This window comes from Canis aureus, chromosome 34, assembly GCF_053574225.1.
Source record: "Canis aureus isolate CA01 chromosome 34, VMU_Caureus_v.1.0, whole genome shotgun sequence".
NCBI classification, from domain to species: Eukaryota; Metazoa; Chordata; class Mammalia; order Carnivora; family Canidae; genus Canis; species Canis aureus.
In genome coordinates this window covers 23,047,126-23,065,735 of record NC_135644.1, presented here as the reverse complement: position 1 = coordinate 23,065,735, position 18,610 = coordinate 23,047,126, and the positions used below count along the sequence as shown (strand labels likewise).

The 18,610-nt window shown below is 33.4% G+C and overlaps 1 protein-coding gene across 2 annotated transcripts in view; it reads right to left on the bottom strand.

Annotated features, from left to right (window-relative positions):
* The window catches only part of KCNH7 (potassium voltage-gated channel subfamily H member 7), a 480,585-nt gene that overhangs the window by 39,299 nt on the left and 422,676 nt on the right, over positions 1-18,610 (bottom strand). For both annotated transcript variants that reach the window (XM_077883017.1, XM_077883018.1), the window contains exon 9: positions 14,265-14,464. In XM_077883017.1, the coding sequence (XP_077739143.1) occupies positions 14,265-14,464 (200 nt within the window). The remainder of the gene's footprint in view (positions 1-14,264; positions 14,465-18,610) is intronic.

Genomic DNA, 18,610 nt, shown 5'->3' with positions numbered 1-18,610 from the left:
ATTACTTCCACTACACTATACATAACCTTCTTGTCTGTCAAGTTCTGAAGCTCTGAGGGTACACAGCACTTGACACTGTATCTCGAGTCATTATTTATTGAGTTGATTTGATTTCATAGACCAAGTAGCATGATCCAGAATCAGGCTCATGGTCTGCAGCTTGAAAAAATCGTTCTCTTCTTTTAGAAAATATGTAATAAGTATCTACTCTATACTGAGCACTTGACTAGGCATGGAAGCATTACGATGGGGAAAAAAACCAAAACGTGTTCCGAACATATACCTGGCTCTTAAGCCTTTCTCTAAATGCCCAGATTTATATATGTAAATATATATATATATAGTCAGAATTTCCCACACTTCACTTTGCATGGACGTTTATAGTATACGTTTGGACATTTATAATACTAATGGTTGTTCAAACGAACCTTCAATATACAGTTAATTTAAGGTGAGTGAAAAGCTCCAATTTAACTTTTCTAATATTTGCAGTTATGGGGCATTTTAAAAACTTCCTGACATTCCAGAAAATGTTTTCAAGGCTGATAAAAAATCCCATGTCTTTATTATGGTATAATGTTATTTGAATATTTTATAAATCTAAGGTTAACTTTCTTTCACTCAACTTTATGTGAATAAAACTCTCTGCAATCCTCAACTTACATAAGACAAATGAGACATTCATTATTGTAAGTGAGCTTGAAATGCCTTCTGTGACTACTAAAAGGAATCAACCCCATAGCATAGAACCAAAGGACATTGGCTTAAGGACATTCAAATAAGAATGGCCCAACAACTACACAAGAATATAGTATTATTAAATCAAACTAAAACTCTTTGAAGAAATCATAGAAAGAGAGAGAGAGAAAACTGAAATAATTATCCCATAGATAACACCTATCAGACATGATCAGATATTAATTCAGAAGTATTTAACTTTATACTAACCTTCCCTCAAATGTGTGTCTACTGGCTCACATGTAGTGGAATAAATACTACAATATTATTAATATTTGCAATTATGCATTGAGTGAATTCAAATTTTCTCCATACTGAGCAATGAATACAAAATTTAGAAAACAGTGGAGTTGAGGTTAATGTAGCCCTGCAATTTATGATTTGATATGAGTATGTTCATCAAAATGACATTAGTCTCATTTACTTTTTAATAAGTAGATCCTTAAATTAAACTTATATACTTATGCCAATAAAACAATTATGGTACCTATTTTATGTATTGAGGTTTCAATGAAAAATAATTTTGGTTCATGTCTATGACAGATTACAATTAGAGAAATGTGTCTTGAGATTCAGTCAGTGGAGTCTGAGAAGAAGAAAATTAATCAATATTAATTAAGATTATTATTATTTTTTAAGAAACCATTATATCACCCTTCATGGTGGGGCCTACTTTCTATTGGATTTTGCTCTGGAAATAGTTCTTTTATAATCAAATTTCAACACAATTTTGTCTTTTAACAGTAACTATGCGTCCTATGGGTCAGGCAGGTGATTTATGGTCTTAAAACCGTGATTCTCTTTCCCACTCAGTTTAAGGCTTCCTTTTATTCTAGGAGTCTTCATGCTCCTGGCCCCACCAGTTGCAGGAGAGAACTTTATTTCCTCATACCTGGATGCTGATAGATAAGGATTTTCAAATAAAGTTAAAAATTCACAATATATTGATAATAAACTCATTATTCCTTCCTCAAATTTAAGACACATGATTCAGTGCTTACTGTCTCTTACCTTGGATTGCAAAATGCTCTTGTATGGTGGGTACACTTTCTAGGTTCTGTTAGAAGAGTATCAACAATGGGATTTTTACCATGACTCTCTCCAGATACTATCTATAGTTTTGGAAACCCTCTATTTGCTTTAGAAAGGACCAAAATATATTTTCTTATAGATAACCTCCTATCCAGACAATATTGGAAAATTGATTTATGTTGTAATGGCTAGTTTCTGATTTGTTTCACCTAGTATAGCTGCAGAGGGGTACATTCCCAAAGGTAGGCTGAAAAGGACACCATGAGAAAGACAGTCTGAGTATGTTAAATGTTTACCCTAAACAGCAAATTAATCTTATAAACAAATTTGGTAACTATGATAACTGATACTAGGAAATTTTCTGAGGAAATTCTCTGGTTCATTAAATACACTTAGATCTTGACAAATTAGGATTATTCAAAACACAAATTAACACTCCCTATGAAACACTAAACCTCAAGTGTGATTATCAAATAGATGATGCAAATAATATGTTAAATCTTAAGTCTCTGCCCTAGAGTATAGCCTTAATATTTTATAGCATTTTCTGATTCTAATAGAATCATTGCCATGTAGGCATTCAGCATTTGGTAAATCTTTACCACTTATATTACCACTTATAAGATACCAAACCTCGATTTTTGTTGTTTCTGAAAGCTAATGTATTCCCTAATTTTGAGGTCATCCCAGGTCATATCATTGCTATGGTTATGATTTATCGTTAAGAAATAGGAAGCACGCGTTTTTCATGTACCCTTGGTTTAATACTTCATGTTTAGCCACTGATCATGATAAGTAGGTTCTCTTAGCAGTTTTAAACATTTAAGTACACATTCCCTAGTCTGAAACTCAAACTGCTTTGCTATCTGCTTTCTCATTTTACCTTCATGTGGCTAATGGGAATAAGGGATTATTTCATTGTACAGGAAGGGCATCATACCTGGCCAGATCGTTGGCAAAGCAAAGTATTAAGTAATCCTTAGCATGGGCCATCATAACCCTTAAGAAAATTAATTTTCTACGTGTAACTTTTCAACATTTGTCACATGCAGATATAATTTAGAAGCAAAATAATGAACAGAACAAAAACTTGCCACACACAGACATGGGAAACAATGTCATAAATCCTGACCTGGTTTTGGTACAAGTAAAGGTTCCCTGAAAAATTAAAGTTTTCCCGCCTGCTTCTCCTTGCCTCTCTGGCAAATCTCACCACCAGTTAACAGCGTAATATGTGAGATGATTCTTTGCTTTCAGAAAGACACTCAAACTTTAAATTGACCCCAATTAAGTCAGGGCCAGGGATGAGTTGGAGTGTGGGTAATGATGAGTAAGGCGGGGAGGATTTATTGCTTTTACATACATGTCCTTGTTACCCAGACTCTGGAGTTCTGCTAATTCAGCAAGAGCCTGAGTTTAAAAAGTGCATTAGGATTTATGGTATGAGGTCCCAAAGATTAGCCAACCGTAGAACCTACCAGGGTTTTTAAATGTAATAGGAGGAATCTGGATAAGGAGAAACAATTTTGGGACCTTCCCCTCAACCCAACTATTTGAGACAAAGAGTGAGAGAAAGTATTAACAAAATATAACTGTAGTGGGGTCTATTGGATGCTTTGCAAATACTTCTCAAATGGATTGATTGTAAATGACCTGAGCTTGCTTACAAAGAAAGAGAGAGGGGGTGCAATCTTCCAGGTAATGAAAAGAATGATTTAAGTACCACTTTGTACTTGATATGCCATCTTGAACTTAAATCTAGTTGTATGTTTCTGAAACGTTTCTCATGTGATAATATTTTAGAACCATAATTTGATTGACTTATCAACTTTATATAAGGAATAGAGAGTGGTTAATTACCTATTTATTTATTTATTTATTACCCCATTTTTTAAATGTAAAGCTGATGCATAATTGCATTTGGGATTTTAATTGTGGAAGAACTAAGACTTCAAATTTTGTCTAGGATTCCATCACCTATTGTGACTTGCCACAGCTAGCTGTCCGTTAGATTGGATGTTTAAAGTTGTTCCCAATAGGTTCCCCATTCATTTAATTTATTGGTTTTATCAACAGCTAACACAGAATAGGAATGTAGCATAAATGTAATTTTCTAGTACCAGATAGGGTATTTGTACCAGTTAGGGTATTTGTACCAGTTAAGGTATTTGTTCCTCAGAAAGATTAGAGCCAGACAACAATTCCAATTGTTTTCTAGAGAAAGCAATGACTGTATCAGCAATTATATATTTTTTTCACAAAATAGGAGAAGCTCTCAAAATAGAATTTTTCTTCCTCCTATCAGATTCCTTTTCTGTAAAATGTATTGATTCTTGCTGCCCCAGCACTCTGAATGTTCCAGTATTGTCCCTGTACATTTTTATTTCCACTAACTGAATTCTAAACCCGCTGTGTTTGCTCTGAAACCTATTTATGCTGGCTGTAACTTGTCAGTGGAATTATATAATTTAATCATATTTTACATAAAAAAATAAAATATGTGTAAAAAAAAGGAAAGCAGGTTTCCCTCATCTCCATGACAATAAAGCTAAATGCTTTGGAAAATCTTTATAAAAGATGAGTTATTTTAAAAATTGCAACTACAGATTGCTTCTACTTTAAGTGTAGGTGCTTTAACACTTATAAAAGTAGAAATGTTACATAGTCCATTAACTCTGATTATAATCCAAAAAATTAAAAATATTTAAAAATGACCAGAAAATCAGAAATATATGGAAATTAAGAACCACACTCTATGATAACCTTTGAATCAAAGAAGAAATAATGTAAAAAAGCAATAAAAGGAGAACATGTCATATTAAAACCCATGAAACCACAGAAAAGATTGCATTGAGAGGAAAATTCTCAATGCCTTCATTATTATAGAAGAAAGATTCAAATAATAAATGACCTTAATACAATGTTAAAAATAATAGGACAATCCAAAGGAATAAAATAAAAGGGGGAATTAATGAAGGCAAACTCTGGAAATAAAAAAAGGGGGAATTAATGAAGGCAAACTCTGCTACTTCCTGGAACAGTAGCAAGTATAAATTCATGCAAAGGCTAGTTCCTTGAACAAAATCCAGTGGAATTTATAAATTTTTCAAAAGCCTGTTAAAGGGAAGGAGAACAAAAATATACAAGTTTAGGAATGAGAAAGCAGGTGTACCTTTTGATACAGAAAAGATTAAGTGAATTAGAAGAGAATTCTACATGCAATTTTACAACAACTTTGACAGCCTACATGAAATGGATGAATTCTTCACAAAACATACATTACCAAATTGACCAAGGAAGAAACAGAATAGATAATTACCATGGTAGAGTCGGAATGGTGACCTACTATGAAAACCTCCAGGACCACATGGTTTTACAGATGATTTCTTTAACAGTTAAAGAGCATATGAGTATGCACTGATATCATTATAAAATAGATGCAAAACTTGAAAAAATTTACTAATCAACAAAATCAACAAAGAACCAAAAACTGTATGACCAATTAGGATTGATTTCAGGAATGCAAAGATATTTTAAAAGTATGAGTCTTAATGGTGAAGTTATTTGTATTGAAATTAGCTGCTACTATTCAAAATTTTTTTGGAGGATCTAATGAACTAAAAATCATAATACACAGTATTTAAAAAGAGAATGAATCTATTTATTTTTGATGCTGATATGACTGTGTATCTAGAACATCCAAGAGGAAATCCTCAAGGAAATCCCTCCAATACCCCAAACTAAACAAAATTATATTAAACTAAGAAAAAGTCCTATCAAAACAAAGCATGGAATTTGTTAAGGTGGCTGTAACGAAGACAGTTTTACTCCCTATTACCTATAAGTAGGTAAAAATGGAAATATGCCATATATTTCATTTGTTTGACTATACTGTATAAAATTTAAAAGTAAATTTAACAACGAAGATAAGAATTTCTCAGAGGAAAATGATAACATTTCATCGAAGGAGATTTTATTTTTAAAGATCTAAACCAGAGTTCTCAATCCTGGCTACTTATTAGAACAAACATACAAAAATACTGATGCTTGGATTTCACTATAAGCAATTCTGATTTAATTGTTGTAAAGTGGATCTGAAAGCACTGAAGTTTGGTTAATGCATTTTTAGATGATTTTATTGTGCAGCAAGGATAAGAACTTAATATATGAATTCCAAAGTTATGCAAAAATTAACGTAAAATTCATAGGAAAGGGTTAGCAGCAGGCTTACAATCTATTCTCTATATTTCCTGAGGAACATCTGTAAAGAAAAGTGACCAGCTAATGACAAAACATTAGTGATTTGCTCCTGGCAAACACACTAAGGAGATGGGGTACTTCCTATCTGTAGAGTATTTCTAGCAGGATGTATGTTATCTAAATTACTATGGTAAACAAATCTTTCATTAAAATATTTATAGGACTTGGCTTCCTGGAAAATGTTATGTAGGCTCTGCAACTTTCAGACTATAAAATGTAGAAGTTTAGTGACCAAAAGAGTTTCATTGTGCTTGAGTGTTAAGCCATTACATACACTATTTAAGGACCCGCTATGTTACATCTGAGCCAGAACACATACTAATATGGCAAGGAAGAACCTCCACGTTTTGCTTATGCCTTATGATTACATACATTCTTGAAATTGTTGGTAAAGTTTGATATTGGTTATAATTTCTGACTCTTGTTAGCCAGAGTTGACAATCTGATCATCGGATTATCTCAAAAGCCAACATGGAGTTTGTTGTAATTGAATAAAAATAGTCATATATCTTATCTGGAAGAATAAGTACTCTCAAGTAGCTAGGGAAATCAGAAAAACAAGATTAGTTAGGGTTGACCTACTTTGTCAGATATTAAAGCATGATAGAAAGCCACTAAGTACAAATCATTATTATATTGTCGTAAGAATGAACTAATAGAGATACTTTGACAGCAAAGATAGGTACACCAACTGTATTTGACAATTTAATGTATAAACAAGGTGGTATTTTAAATCAATAGAAAAAGAATGACTTATTTATATTCTAGAAGTATTATTTTCTATTCACATAAAGAAAATAATTCACAAGACTACATTTCAAACAGAATACAGAATTTTCATTCTAATCATGTAACAGAATTTGTAAGAAAATCTGGGAAACTACTTGTATAATCCATAGGTTTAGTAGGACCTTTGAAAATCAGGACAAGACCTCTGAACTATATAAGAAAAGTTGACTAATTGGACTATATCTTAAAAAAAAAAAAACACTTTTAAATCCAAAAGATTTTTTTTAAATCAAAACCAACACATTGAAAAGAGATTGGAAACAAACTGCAATATAGATGACGAAGCATTAGGATCTGTAATTCACAATTTTTTCTTATAAAATGATAAGAAAAAGATGAAAAACTATACAAAAATGCTATATAGAGATATATAGGTAATTCATAGGGGAAACAACCCGATTAACCATACCTGCTTTGTTATAATGCTCTGACCTCACTGCTTGGTGTCTGCTGTTCAACACTAAGCACCGATCATAGGTAAAGCAGAGAAAATTAGAGTTAGATTCTGGGCTAAAGCCCCTGTCTTAGAAAACACAACTAATGCTCCTCATATTTCCTCATATTCATACATAGTGATTCACAATTAGAACAGGTGAGGGATAGAAATGGAACAATATGATTCTGACAATAATTACACCTATGTGGAGTGAGTCTTTGATTTATCTTCCTACTCTGGTAGGTGTTTCTAGCTACTGATCTCTTTTAGTTAGCATTTTGATCTGAGAAGATTATCAGTGGAGTGGGAAAAGATGAATTAACATAGCTCCAGAGTATTAAAATGTACCATCTGAGGTGCCAGACTCCTGAATAAGAAAGATCCTTATCATTCCTAAGTTGAGTATAGAATTCTACTAGGGGGGTGACCCACTTGATTAATAGGAGCCCAAGACGCAAACAAAAAAGAGACTTTTTTTTTTTTTTTTTTTTAGGAATATCTGCTATGAAAGAGGCAATGATTATTTATTTTCCATTCATGCTCATCCTCATGGATAGCAATATGTCTAAACCAAGAAAAACAAAATATATGTAAATTCCCTGAATACTGTGGCCTTTAGGCTATTAAGAGCAATTGGACTAGATGAGCTTACTTTTGTTTATTTTCACCCTTAAAAAGTGATTTAAAAAACTCTGACATATTGGGTGGAATATTTACATATCCATTTCAATATGAATTCCCAGACCCCTGTAATGTCTCAAATAATTCTTCCACTAAGTAATACTGGATTTTTATTTTGAGAGAAATTGCAAATGGTTTGATTTCATTAAGTTTGATAATGCTGAGTTGCTCTAATAGTTGAATTAAAAGGACCTTAAAGTCATGTTTACAAAGAACAGTTTAAAACAGAATTTTGGTGTCTTGATGTTTTTCCATATTTTAATTATTGATTAAACCCGTGTTGAATATTAAGTGATCTTAAATTGAGTTTAAATTTCTCCTGTGTTTCTAAGACTCCAAAGAAAATATTTGAAAACATGTCACATTCTCCAGCATGAGAAATTGCCCTCTAGAGTCCTGTTTGAAAGTACCATTATTTTAAGGAGTTAAAAAAAATAATAATTTGAGGCATCATTTCTGCTATCCTCCTACTGGAAGAGGAACATTATTAATGAATGGAGAAACTGTAGTATGTTCATTGCTCAGTGTGGTGTTTCTGCAATGACTGTTTTTCATGTGTAAAGCCTGAGGCCATGCTGTCATTTCTCTCGGCTCAGAAACCACTAAAGACAAGATTTTACTGTTAAGAACTCCCTTTGCACAGAAGCGGCATGATGCCAGCTGTAAATAAGTCCTTCTTGATAATGGTTGGAGCCCAGGATGAAGTGACCATAATCATTTGTGAAACATGATTGAGCACATACCATTTGTGACCCGAAAATACCAGATGTCTGTCTTAAGCCTGATATTGTTCATGTCAGGGGGTTCCAGATGGTATTTATTGTTCTCTCTGGTATTTTTGAGACTTTAGAGTGGATAGCTTGGTGAAAATAGGAAGGACGTGGGCCTTGTTCTTTCGTAAGCACCTGTTGTTCAGGTACTGGCTATAGTAGGCAAGTATGTGTGCTAGTAGGAAATTTCTTGACAGTTCAAAATTTTACCACCTACATACATAATTTTTGTAGAGCCAGGCAGTTCCTGTTAACTAATCAGCATGCCTCTGAAAATATCTTTTAAAGTACATTGTAGACAAGTATTTTAATTCAACTCTTAAGGTAACTAGGTATTTCTTTATAAAAAACTAAAAGATGTCACCAGTCCTAAGGATCACTATCATTTAAATTCAGGTTTTGCCCTATTTTTAAATGTGTGGTTTTATTTGCAAGGCTGTGTAGAGAAGCTGCATGTTTTTCAAAATTTGGCGATATTTTCAATGCTTTTTGCACACTGCTGATTTTAGACCTATGCTTTTTTGTTAAAATACTATTAGCCAAACAAAAAATATCTATGCAAATTACACAGGTTTGCCTATGTAAAAATTGTGTTGTGCTATTGATATCTTTCAATGTAAGTGATCTTATTTTCCGAAGAATTCTTAGAAATAGAATCCTTGCTTACTAGAGGAACAAATATGAGGGCACCATGTTTTTTAATCATTTTATTAAGCTTTATGACTAATGAATCAAAGGTTTTTCATTAACCATATTTATCAATTTGACTGTGTAAAGGATCATTAGGAACAGTTAAGGGGGAATAAAAACAATATGGTGAAGATAAGCTATACATTTTTAATGAAGTTTAATGTCACAAGGATTGTTTTTACATGAGTTGCTGACCGAAAGACCCATCGCTGCCTTTCACTATGGTGTATCAAAATGGTCCATGAGTGGAGGAGATTTGAATGTAAAGGTCTGGCATAGATGAAGTCATTTCAGTAAGTATACAGAACGGGTACAACAAAGTTTTTGTTGGCATAGAGTTAGACTGTGGATGCAGATACAATCAATGCTAGTTAGATAGTAGTTAGTAGTAAGTAGTAGTAGGTGGGTAGTAGCTAGTAGCTAAGGTCAGTAGTTAGTTAGCAAAGGGTACTCATGGGTAGCAAAGGAGCTTTGGAAAAGAGCCTTGGAAGGAAAGGAAATCAGATTTTCACTAACATGGCTCTTAGACAACACATCAACTCCAGGGAGTAAGAATTTCTTTAGACAATATGCCATTATTTATTAGTTTTGTTTCCATTTTGATTGGCATTATTTGTTGGGGCCATTATAAGTGAATTCTTTGTCAGAGAGTTCCACTGTGATTCTAAACATTTTTAGCCTATGATATTGACTCTTAATTGAAATCTTGAAAAATTCTCCCCCTCTTTAATCTTCTCCTGTCTTATACCTCCTCCCTTCTGAGGACCTGATGTACTATCTGCTTAACCAAAGAGACTGGACCATATAGTGCTAGTGCCATTGAGTTTTCTTCTTTATTCCTCAAAGCCAGTGCCTCTACCCTTTCTTTTTTCATTCCTGCCTGTCTTTAGGGAAAATGTGTCTATCTACCCTGATGAAACATTATTCCTCTTCCTATGTTTTTAGTCCAACTCCTTTCTATGGCTGTTTCTCAAAATTTTCTCCATTAATACCCCTCTCCAAAAAGAGGTCAGTTGCTCCTTTCCTTCCTAAAATAAATTTTAAAAAGTTGTTTCTGCACCACTTGCCTAATTCTTCCTTGAGCTTCCCCCCCTCCATGAGTCTTTATTTCTGAACCAGTTTTTACCTGAAATGATCCCCTTCTGTTCTCTGCCATCAACAATTCATCATCAAAGAAAACTAGAAGCCCACTATAGAAAGCAAAAGAGTAGGCAGCAGATAGCTTAGAATCTCCATCCTTCAAGTGGAAAAACTTCCATAATTACTGTTCTATACATTTGGCATGTTTGAGTTCTGGTACTTTAAAACATTTGACAATGACAAGTGAATGACATTGCAGAGAGGTTAAGTGACTTGTCCAAGATTCGTGGCAAATTGTAGAGCTAATGTTTTGGTCTTCTGAATTCCTATTTCTGATTTGTTTTATATTATTAGGCATTACAAGGGGGGCATTTTTAGGCTAAGAAATAAAACTCTTCATTAAATGTTCATAAAGTTTTTTTCCCATGTCAATATGATTTTAGATTCTGAATCAGTTTTTGTATAAATGATTTATTTCTCTCAATCCAGAATGATGTATAGAGCATGGCTATTGGTGGTCTTCTTCATTCAAGCCAGGCTCTTATATGTAGTATGAAGAAACTCGCCTCTGCACTGACATGGAAGATGATTTTCAGTTCTTGCCAATGTTGTAGCTAAAATCAATGTTGAATAATGTCAGAGAGTTTCAGACTGGGTCAGAGGACAGCTTTGATTGGGGCAAATTTCTTGAGATACTTTCAGTCTTAATCTGAGAAAGTATCTTCTTTTCCTAACTAGTCAAATTTGGGGGAGAAGATGGGAACGGGTTTCCAGAATTTACCTGTAGATATTTTTGAGATAATTTTCACTATTCCTAAGCCTAACATCTGGTACAAAAGAACACTTTCTTTCCTCTAACTTAATTATCCTAACCCTTTTCCTTTTGTACTCTCTACCATTTTATTTGATTGAAAGGAAGCCCATAAATGTCTCCAAAATTCTTTTGGTTCTGGAACATTCTGGCAATAGCTATTTCACAGAAAGCAAAATATCCAGGAATAAGAAATATGGCTGTATATTTTAGGTCGATTATTTCCTATGTTTGGGGGATCTATCAAGCAATTAAAAGTTTTGGATTATGAAAAATAATTTTGAGTCAATTAATACAGTGTGATTGGAAAATCTGTACCCCATTTTGACATGGCTGAACAGTAAAAAAATTACCTGAAGTTTCATGAGAAATTATACTTAAGTTTATACTTAAATGAAATAATGTGAAATGCTGATGCAAAATACAACAGTTTAGTGTACTTTTATGTATCACAATACATAAATTTAAATTATTACTAATTACTATTTAGTTGATAGTAAAGTAATAAGACACAGGGATCATAACAATGTGGTTTTGGAGGTAAAAAATCCACTTTGATTTCTTCTTTTTTAAAAAAAAATCTCTCAATAGTCTAAGAGTACAGTTGCTTTTCTCTAACTTTGTTTTGTACATCGTGCTTAATAAACAAGCATCTTCCATTTGCTGAGTTTTCAGTAATCTTGCACTTTGATTATTTACTCACTTTGTAGTCACAAGATGAGAAATGTAGACACTGTGTACAAACAAGAAGTTCGTGCAAAGTCAAGCTCTCAAAACCACATGCAAGACTCAGTGGCACATGGTTTAGAGCTCACACACTCCAGGATCATGTAATACAGGCATGCAGATGAGAGGAAAGAAAAGCACCTACATCATGAAAATAGAGGATGATGAAAGAGAATGACATTTTCTTTATGACAATTATCTAATGCAAACCGTATACCCATAACCTTTACCAGAGTGGAGGAAGGAGCAGATAAGTGCCTTTTTGTGGGGAGGGGGAAACTGTATATAAATATTACTAGAGGTCAAGTTGTTGTTAAAGTTAAGGACTTCTAATCTGAACTTGGCCTCTTCAGGTTATCTTCCCCAGTTCCTTGCTTTGTATTTCCTCTGCTATATCATGCAATAAAGATCAGAACTAACATTGGAAATCATTTAACAAGCTCTAAACCTGACAGATAACAAGGGTATTCTCCACAATTTACACGAGAATTAAATTGGATATAAATACCTCCTGTTCTTACCGGTGGGTGTTGTGATTCCATGTATTAAGGTGTGAAGCAGACAGGAAAGAGATAAATCTTTCATAAGTACATTGTAAATAGGCAAGTGGTATATAAACCATATTCATAGGTAATAGAGTCAAACAATGAAAGGTAAATAGTTGTCAAAAAATAGGCTTTATCACAAAAATGTCACAAAACTAGTTATATGGAGAGGGGATGTACAATAAATGTTTATTACTGTTATGGAAATAATCTGGCGGTATGGAACAACAAAATTGAGTGACACGTGTTTTGATTAAAAATTCTTGACACTGCTTCAGCCAACCCAGCATTAGAGAATCCCCGATAGTTTCTGAATGCTGATATCTTTGTTCAACAATAATACAGATGGAAATACATAAAGTGATCAATTTGTACGTGCTTTCTTATGAGATTAAGGTGTTGTCTTAGTGATATCAATTTATCAAATTAATTTTCTCAAGTAACTTTGGAATAATTAGAAATAACTCATGGAATTCAGTTAGGCTTTTATATAAAATGTGCTAATTGATTAGCTTTTCAAATTAAAATATTTATAATGGCATGTCCTTACTTCTCAGTCAATAGATCACATGCGGCTTTGATAAACTTATCCTATATGGCTTTCAAAGTGGCAATGTTTGTAATGTCTTCTGTCCTTTGACTTCTAATTTTGAACCTTTGCTTTTTTATTAGGATATTACTGTTCAAATAAAAAATGTCGATCTAAATTGGATAGGCTCACTTGTGCAAAAAGTATATTAGGCTGTTCCTGTCATTAAATGTGAGTAGTTTTATTTTCTGAAGAATAAACTTATAAACTGCGTCTTTGTCCAGTGGAGTAGTTGCTAGATGGGAAGTCATCATATTTTTAATCTTTCTTAATAGGTCTGTGATATGCCATAGAATTTGGATGTGTCACATAATTATCTTTAGGAATCAGTCTCTATAGCTAAACAGATCAAAATAATGTGTGTAATTCACCTAACAATAAAAAGAGCTCTTTAGACCATGGGCATGTTATTAACTGTATTGATTTTTAAGCATTGATAGAGGTGGGAAGAATTATGAAAAGTTATCGTTGATGTTGAATTTGCTTAAAAGTTATGAAGAAATCCATATTTCCCCCTTGAAAGGAAAGATGCATTAAATCAAGTACAGTGAAAGGGGACATAGTTAATTATTGTAAATATAGAAAAATTTTTCCTTAGAAGACGCATGAAACTTCCTATCATTAAATGTTTATGGCATGCTTAAGTTCCCTAACCTCACCCACAAATCCTCAAAGTGTCCTGTTTTTGTTTTCTTGTTTTTAAAGGAATGTTAACTTTGGATTTCTGTTTGGGGGTATCATGGTTGTTGTTGCTGTTTACTTGTCAAATCTTAACACACATGGGTCCAACTGTCTTTTGGGGTGCTGGCAGCTAGGACATGTGGTGAAAGCCCAAATCCTATGTTAGCAATGTTCTCTCTAACTGGAAGTGGGAACTCTACCACACACAGTTATATCAGTTTGCATCATGTTATAATGCCTTTGCCACACAATATAACTAGATATAGCACCATGCAATGCCATGAATTGAGAATGAGAGACTATCTCCAGGGGAGAAAATAAACATCCGAGAGGAAAACAAAAGCAAGGGGTTCAAAGCTGGTGAGACTAGCTTTCCCATTTGGACTGTAGCTATAATGCCTGAGGTACTTCCATTTTGGAAAACAGAAATACATACCATGTTCATGTCAATGCCATTGGTGTACGTCCATGCGTGCTGGAAATATTCTTCAAGCCGTTGCCTCAGGGGGTTGGGGATTTGGTGAAAGCGAATGAACTCTTTTACTCGAAGCATCTGCATGTGGTACCTGGCAGTTCCCGAGTATAGCCTTTGGATAATTGCAGATACATTCCCAAAAATGCTTGCATACATTAGTGCTGGATTGGATAAAAAACAAAGTTATGGGGGAAGACTGCACTTGGGCATTATTATATCTTGTCAGAATCTCAACTATGTAGACTTTTTATTATCTCAATCCAGTTGTAAGGCCCATGGAGAGAAAAATAAGTTAAGCCAATCCTGTTGTAAATTTTATAATTTTGATGACAAATCTGGAGGGGAAAAGTGTCCAAATTCACCATGGATTCTAAATTAAAATATAAACTCAGATTGTTTACAGTATCAGCCTATAATCTGGAGTATTGACCAGAGATAAAAATGCCTTTAGAATAAACCCTTTGCTTTGTAATGTAATAAGGATATATGTCACAGGGTTATCACAGATATGTTTTCTGGAATGGGAGTTAAAAAGTTAATTTTTAAATTGGGACATCTATGCCTCTTGGTCTCAAACCTAACCTTTTAATATTAAAAATCTATTATAAATCTTAAGATTATTTTGAATACTTTGGTTTTGCTAAGGAATGATGAATTGTTTTAAGGAACTCATAATTTCCTTAGAGTATTTAGTTGTATACAATTTTTTTTAATCTATTAAAATTCATTTTTACAGTATTTCTACACAAGAAACAGATATCCCTGGCTTAGAATATAAAGATATAATTTTATTTTTGTAGAAAAAAACCAGAATACATCTTTTTCTTTCATCTGTGAGAAGAAAGAAACTGCCAAGACAATCCTAGCTATACATTTCAGTATTTAGGTTGAGTACCCTTGTAAGTGATTTCTGGGCTAAATCTGTATGATTTAACATAAGTTTTTTGAGTATCTTCTCTTTCCTTTTATGTTTGTATTTGGTTTCTAGTAATTCTAAAAAAAAGTGCTATATTCTGAACATAAAGTCAAATCATGATGCACGATCTGTATTTTGATCTTTGAGCGTGTGCCAGCATCTTAGAGAGAAGGTAGCGTATGTTTAAGACACTGGAACAGCACTATGCCACGCAGGTGGTAAAAAATGAACAGCTTACAGTGTTTGATTCAACTGTGTTCAACTAACACGTTCCTCCCACCCCCACCCCAACACACTTTACAAACCATTACTTCTATAAACCACTTAATCATTTTTGAAGTAGATTTTAGCCAGATTCAGGCTAAGTATTTTAAAACAACTTATCTTCTTGGTCATTTGCTTTATTTTCCACCTTATCTTTGTCTCTGGGCTAGCATGGTTCCTTGTTTACCATAGATATCCCAAGTAAGAGAATGTCACAAAGAAAGGAGTGGCCTTTTGTTTTTATGTATTTAAAGAGGTGGAAGTTGGAGAGATCTGTAGTGAGCCTGAATTGGGATGTGTGAAAGAAAAATTCTCAGTAAGGTAGACAAGCTATCTAGGTTGGTTCTTCCACAGGAAAAACACTTGAGCCTAATTTGAGTAAATGAGCAGATGATTAAGAAGACAGTTAGCAATAGTTGCCTAAAACCAATTCCTGTGACTCCAAGAGATTCATGTGAAAAATGTATTTTACTCTTCACTATTCTATAATGTTGGAAATATTTATACAGGTTGCTAGGTCTCCAAAGTATCTATCTTTTTTTTTTTTTTTTCAGGAAATAGTTTGGTTAGTACAGAGTAAGTTCACTTGATTTAATCAGAGGGCATATAATCAATGCTAGTTATTTTACCTAAACCACATAATTACTTGGAGGAGAGTCAGGGAAAACCTTATTTTGTTTGTAATGAATACTATGGTTTCATTTTCATTTCATGGTGTGGTTTTATCTCCACACTGCCATAAAAATGAACCAAAACATTAGTTTGGGTCATAAAAATATATTTCCACTTGTTGAGAAGATGGCAAAATCTAGATTATAAGCATATTGTTGAATACATGAATAATATGTATTTCTCTTAGTAAATTCTATGTGATGGTTTTATAAACTATAATGAAAGCATGAATTATTTTTTTTCTAATTTTTTAGGAGCAACAGGAGCTAAAGACTGTACGCAAGAGAGAAGCACAACATAATCATATTCTTTATACATCATTTACCAAATGCCTATCAAATGGCATAAAATATGAGTCAAAAGCAAGATGGCAGACTGTACATAAGGACATTTCTCTCCTTAACTCAATATTTTACTTAGCTTTCCTCAAACAGGGAGTTCTAATTTCATCAATGGTTTGTTTTAGATTTAGATATTATAGAAATAAAGCAGGTATATCTTAAAACTTCCTTCAGCACACCCCACCCCAAATCTGATATGCTAACCAAACTAATGACTTTAGTTGGTCATTAGACATTAGCTGGAATGTGCTGATAGAACAAATACACTTGTTTTCTAGTTATTACACAGAGTTTTACAAAGTTTTAACTTAAGAAGTTAGATGTTATAAGGGTATAATTTACGTATAATAAAATAAATCCATTTTAATTGTATGCATCAATTAATTCTGACAAATGTATATGCTTGCTATAAGCACAAAGTACAGAACATTTCCATCACCCTAAAAGATTCCCTTGTGTTCATTGGCTGCCTACACTTACTTCAGAACCTAGACAACAACCAAGCTCCAATGCATGTCATTACAGTAGTTTGCATTTCCTAGGTTTTCATATACATGGAATCATAATGTATACATTCATTTGCGTCTGATTTATTTTGTTGTACATGTCTTTGAAATTAATTCTGTTGTATGTATTAGTAATTTGTTCTTTTTTTATCACTCTACTTCGTATCACATGGCTCTACTAGTTTATCTCTTCTGTTGACAGAAATCTCACTGTTTCTAGTTTTTGGCTATTATGAATAAAACCGCCATGAGCATTTGTGACGAGTCTTCATGTGGGCACATATTTCCATTTCCCTTTAAACACTTAGGAGTGGAAGTGTGTGGTACATATAACTTTATAAGAAGCTGCTAGACTGTTCCTCAAACTTGTGTCAATTTATACTCCCTTCAGCAATAAATGACAATATCAATTGTTCCCAACTGCTATTGCCAGTCTTTAATTTTACATGCCACTTGTAGCGGGCATGTAATATCTCATTAGAGTTTTAACTTACATCTCCTGATGACTAATGACATCTTTTCCTGCACTTATTGGCCACTCATATAGCTCCTTTTTGAAATGTCTGTTTAAATCTTTTGGTCATTTTTAAATTGAGTTGTCTTTTATTGTAGAATTGCAAGAAATTCTTGATAAATTCTGGATACAATTTTTTTTAAGGTCTAAGTATTGAGAATATTTTCTTCTAGTCTATCATTTGCCTATTTCTTTTCTTAACAGTGTCTTTTGAAAAACTAAAGTTACTAATTTTGATGAAATCCAACTTATTAATTTTTATTTTATGGCTCCGGATTTTTTTGTTTCAGTTTTGGTAATTTATATCATTCAAAGAACTTTCATATCACATTTAAATTGCCATACTTATTATGATAAAGTAATTCATAATGTTATTTTATTATTAATATCTTTGTAACGGGTAGTAATAGCTCTCCTTTCAATCAGATATTGGTAACATGTCTTCTGTCTCATCAGTCTAATTGGAAGTTTATCAATTTTATTGGTCTTTTTTTTATTGGTCTTTTAAAAAGCCAGAATATACTCCCATTAATTTTCTCTAATGTTTTTTGATTTCTATTTTATTAACTTTTGCTCTTATCTCTGCTATTTCTTCTACTTATATGTTTAGCTTAGTTGTCTTAAAATAGAAATTTAAATCTTTGATTTTAGACTTTTCTTTTTTAAATAAAAATACTGGGCAGCCCTAGTGGCTCAGCGGTTTAGCGCCACCTTTGGCCCAGGGCGTGATCCTGGAGACCCCTGATCCAGTCCCACATCAGGCTCCCTGCATGGAGCCTGCTTCTCCCTCTGTCTGTGTCTCTGCCTCTCTCTCTCTCTGTCTCTGTCTCTGTCTCTCTCGTTCTCTGTCTCTCATTAATAAATAAATAAAATCTTTGAAAAAATGCTAAATAAAAATACTTATCCCTAAAATGGGACGCCTGGGTGGCTCATTGGTTGAGCATCTGCCTTCGGCTCAGGGCATGATCCCGGGGTCCTGGGATAGAGTCCCACATCGGGCTCCCTGCAGGGAGCCTGCTTCTGTCTCTGCCTCTCTCGTGTCTCTCATGAATAAATAAATAAAATCTTTAAAAAAAAATACTTAAAACTACATT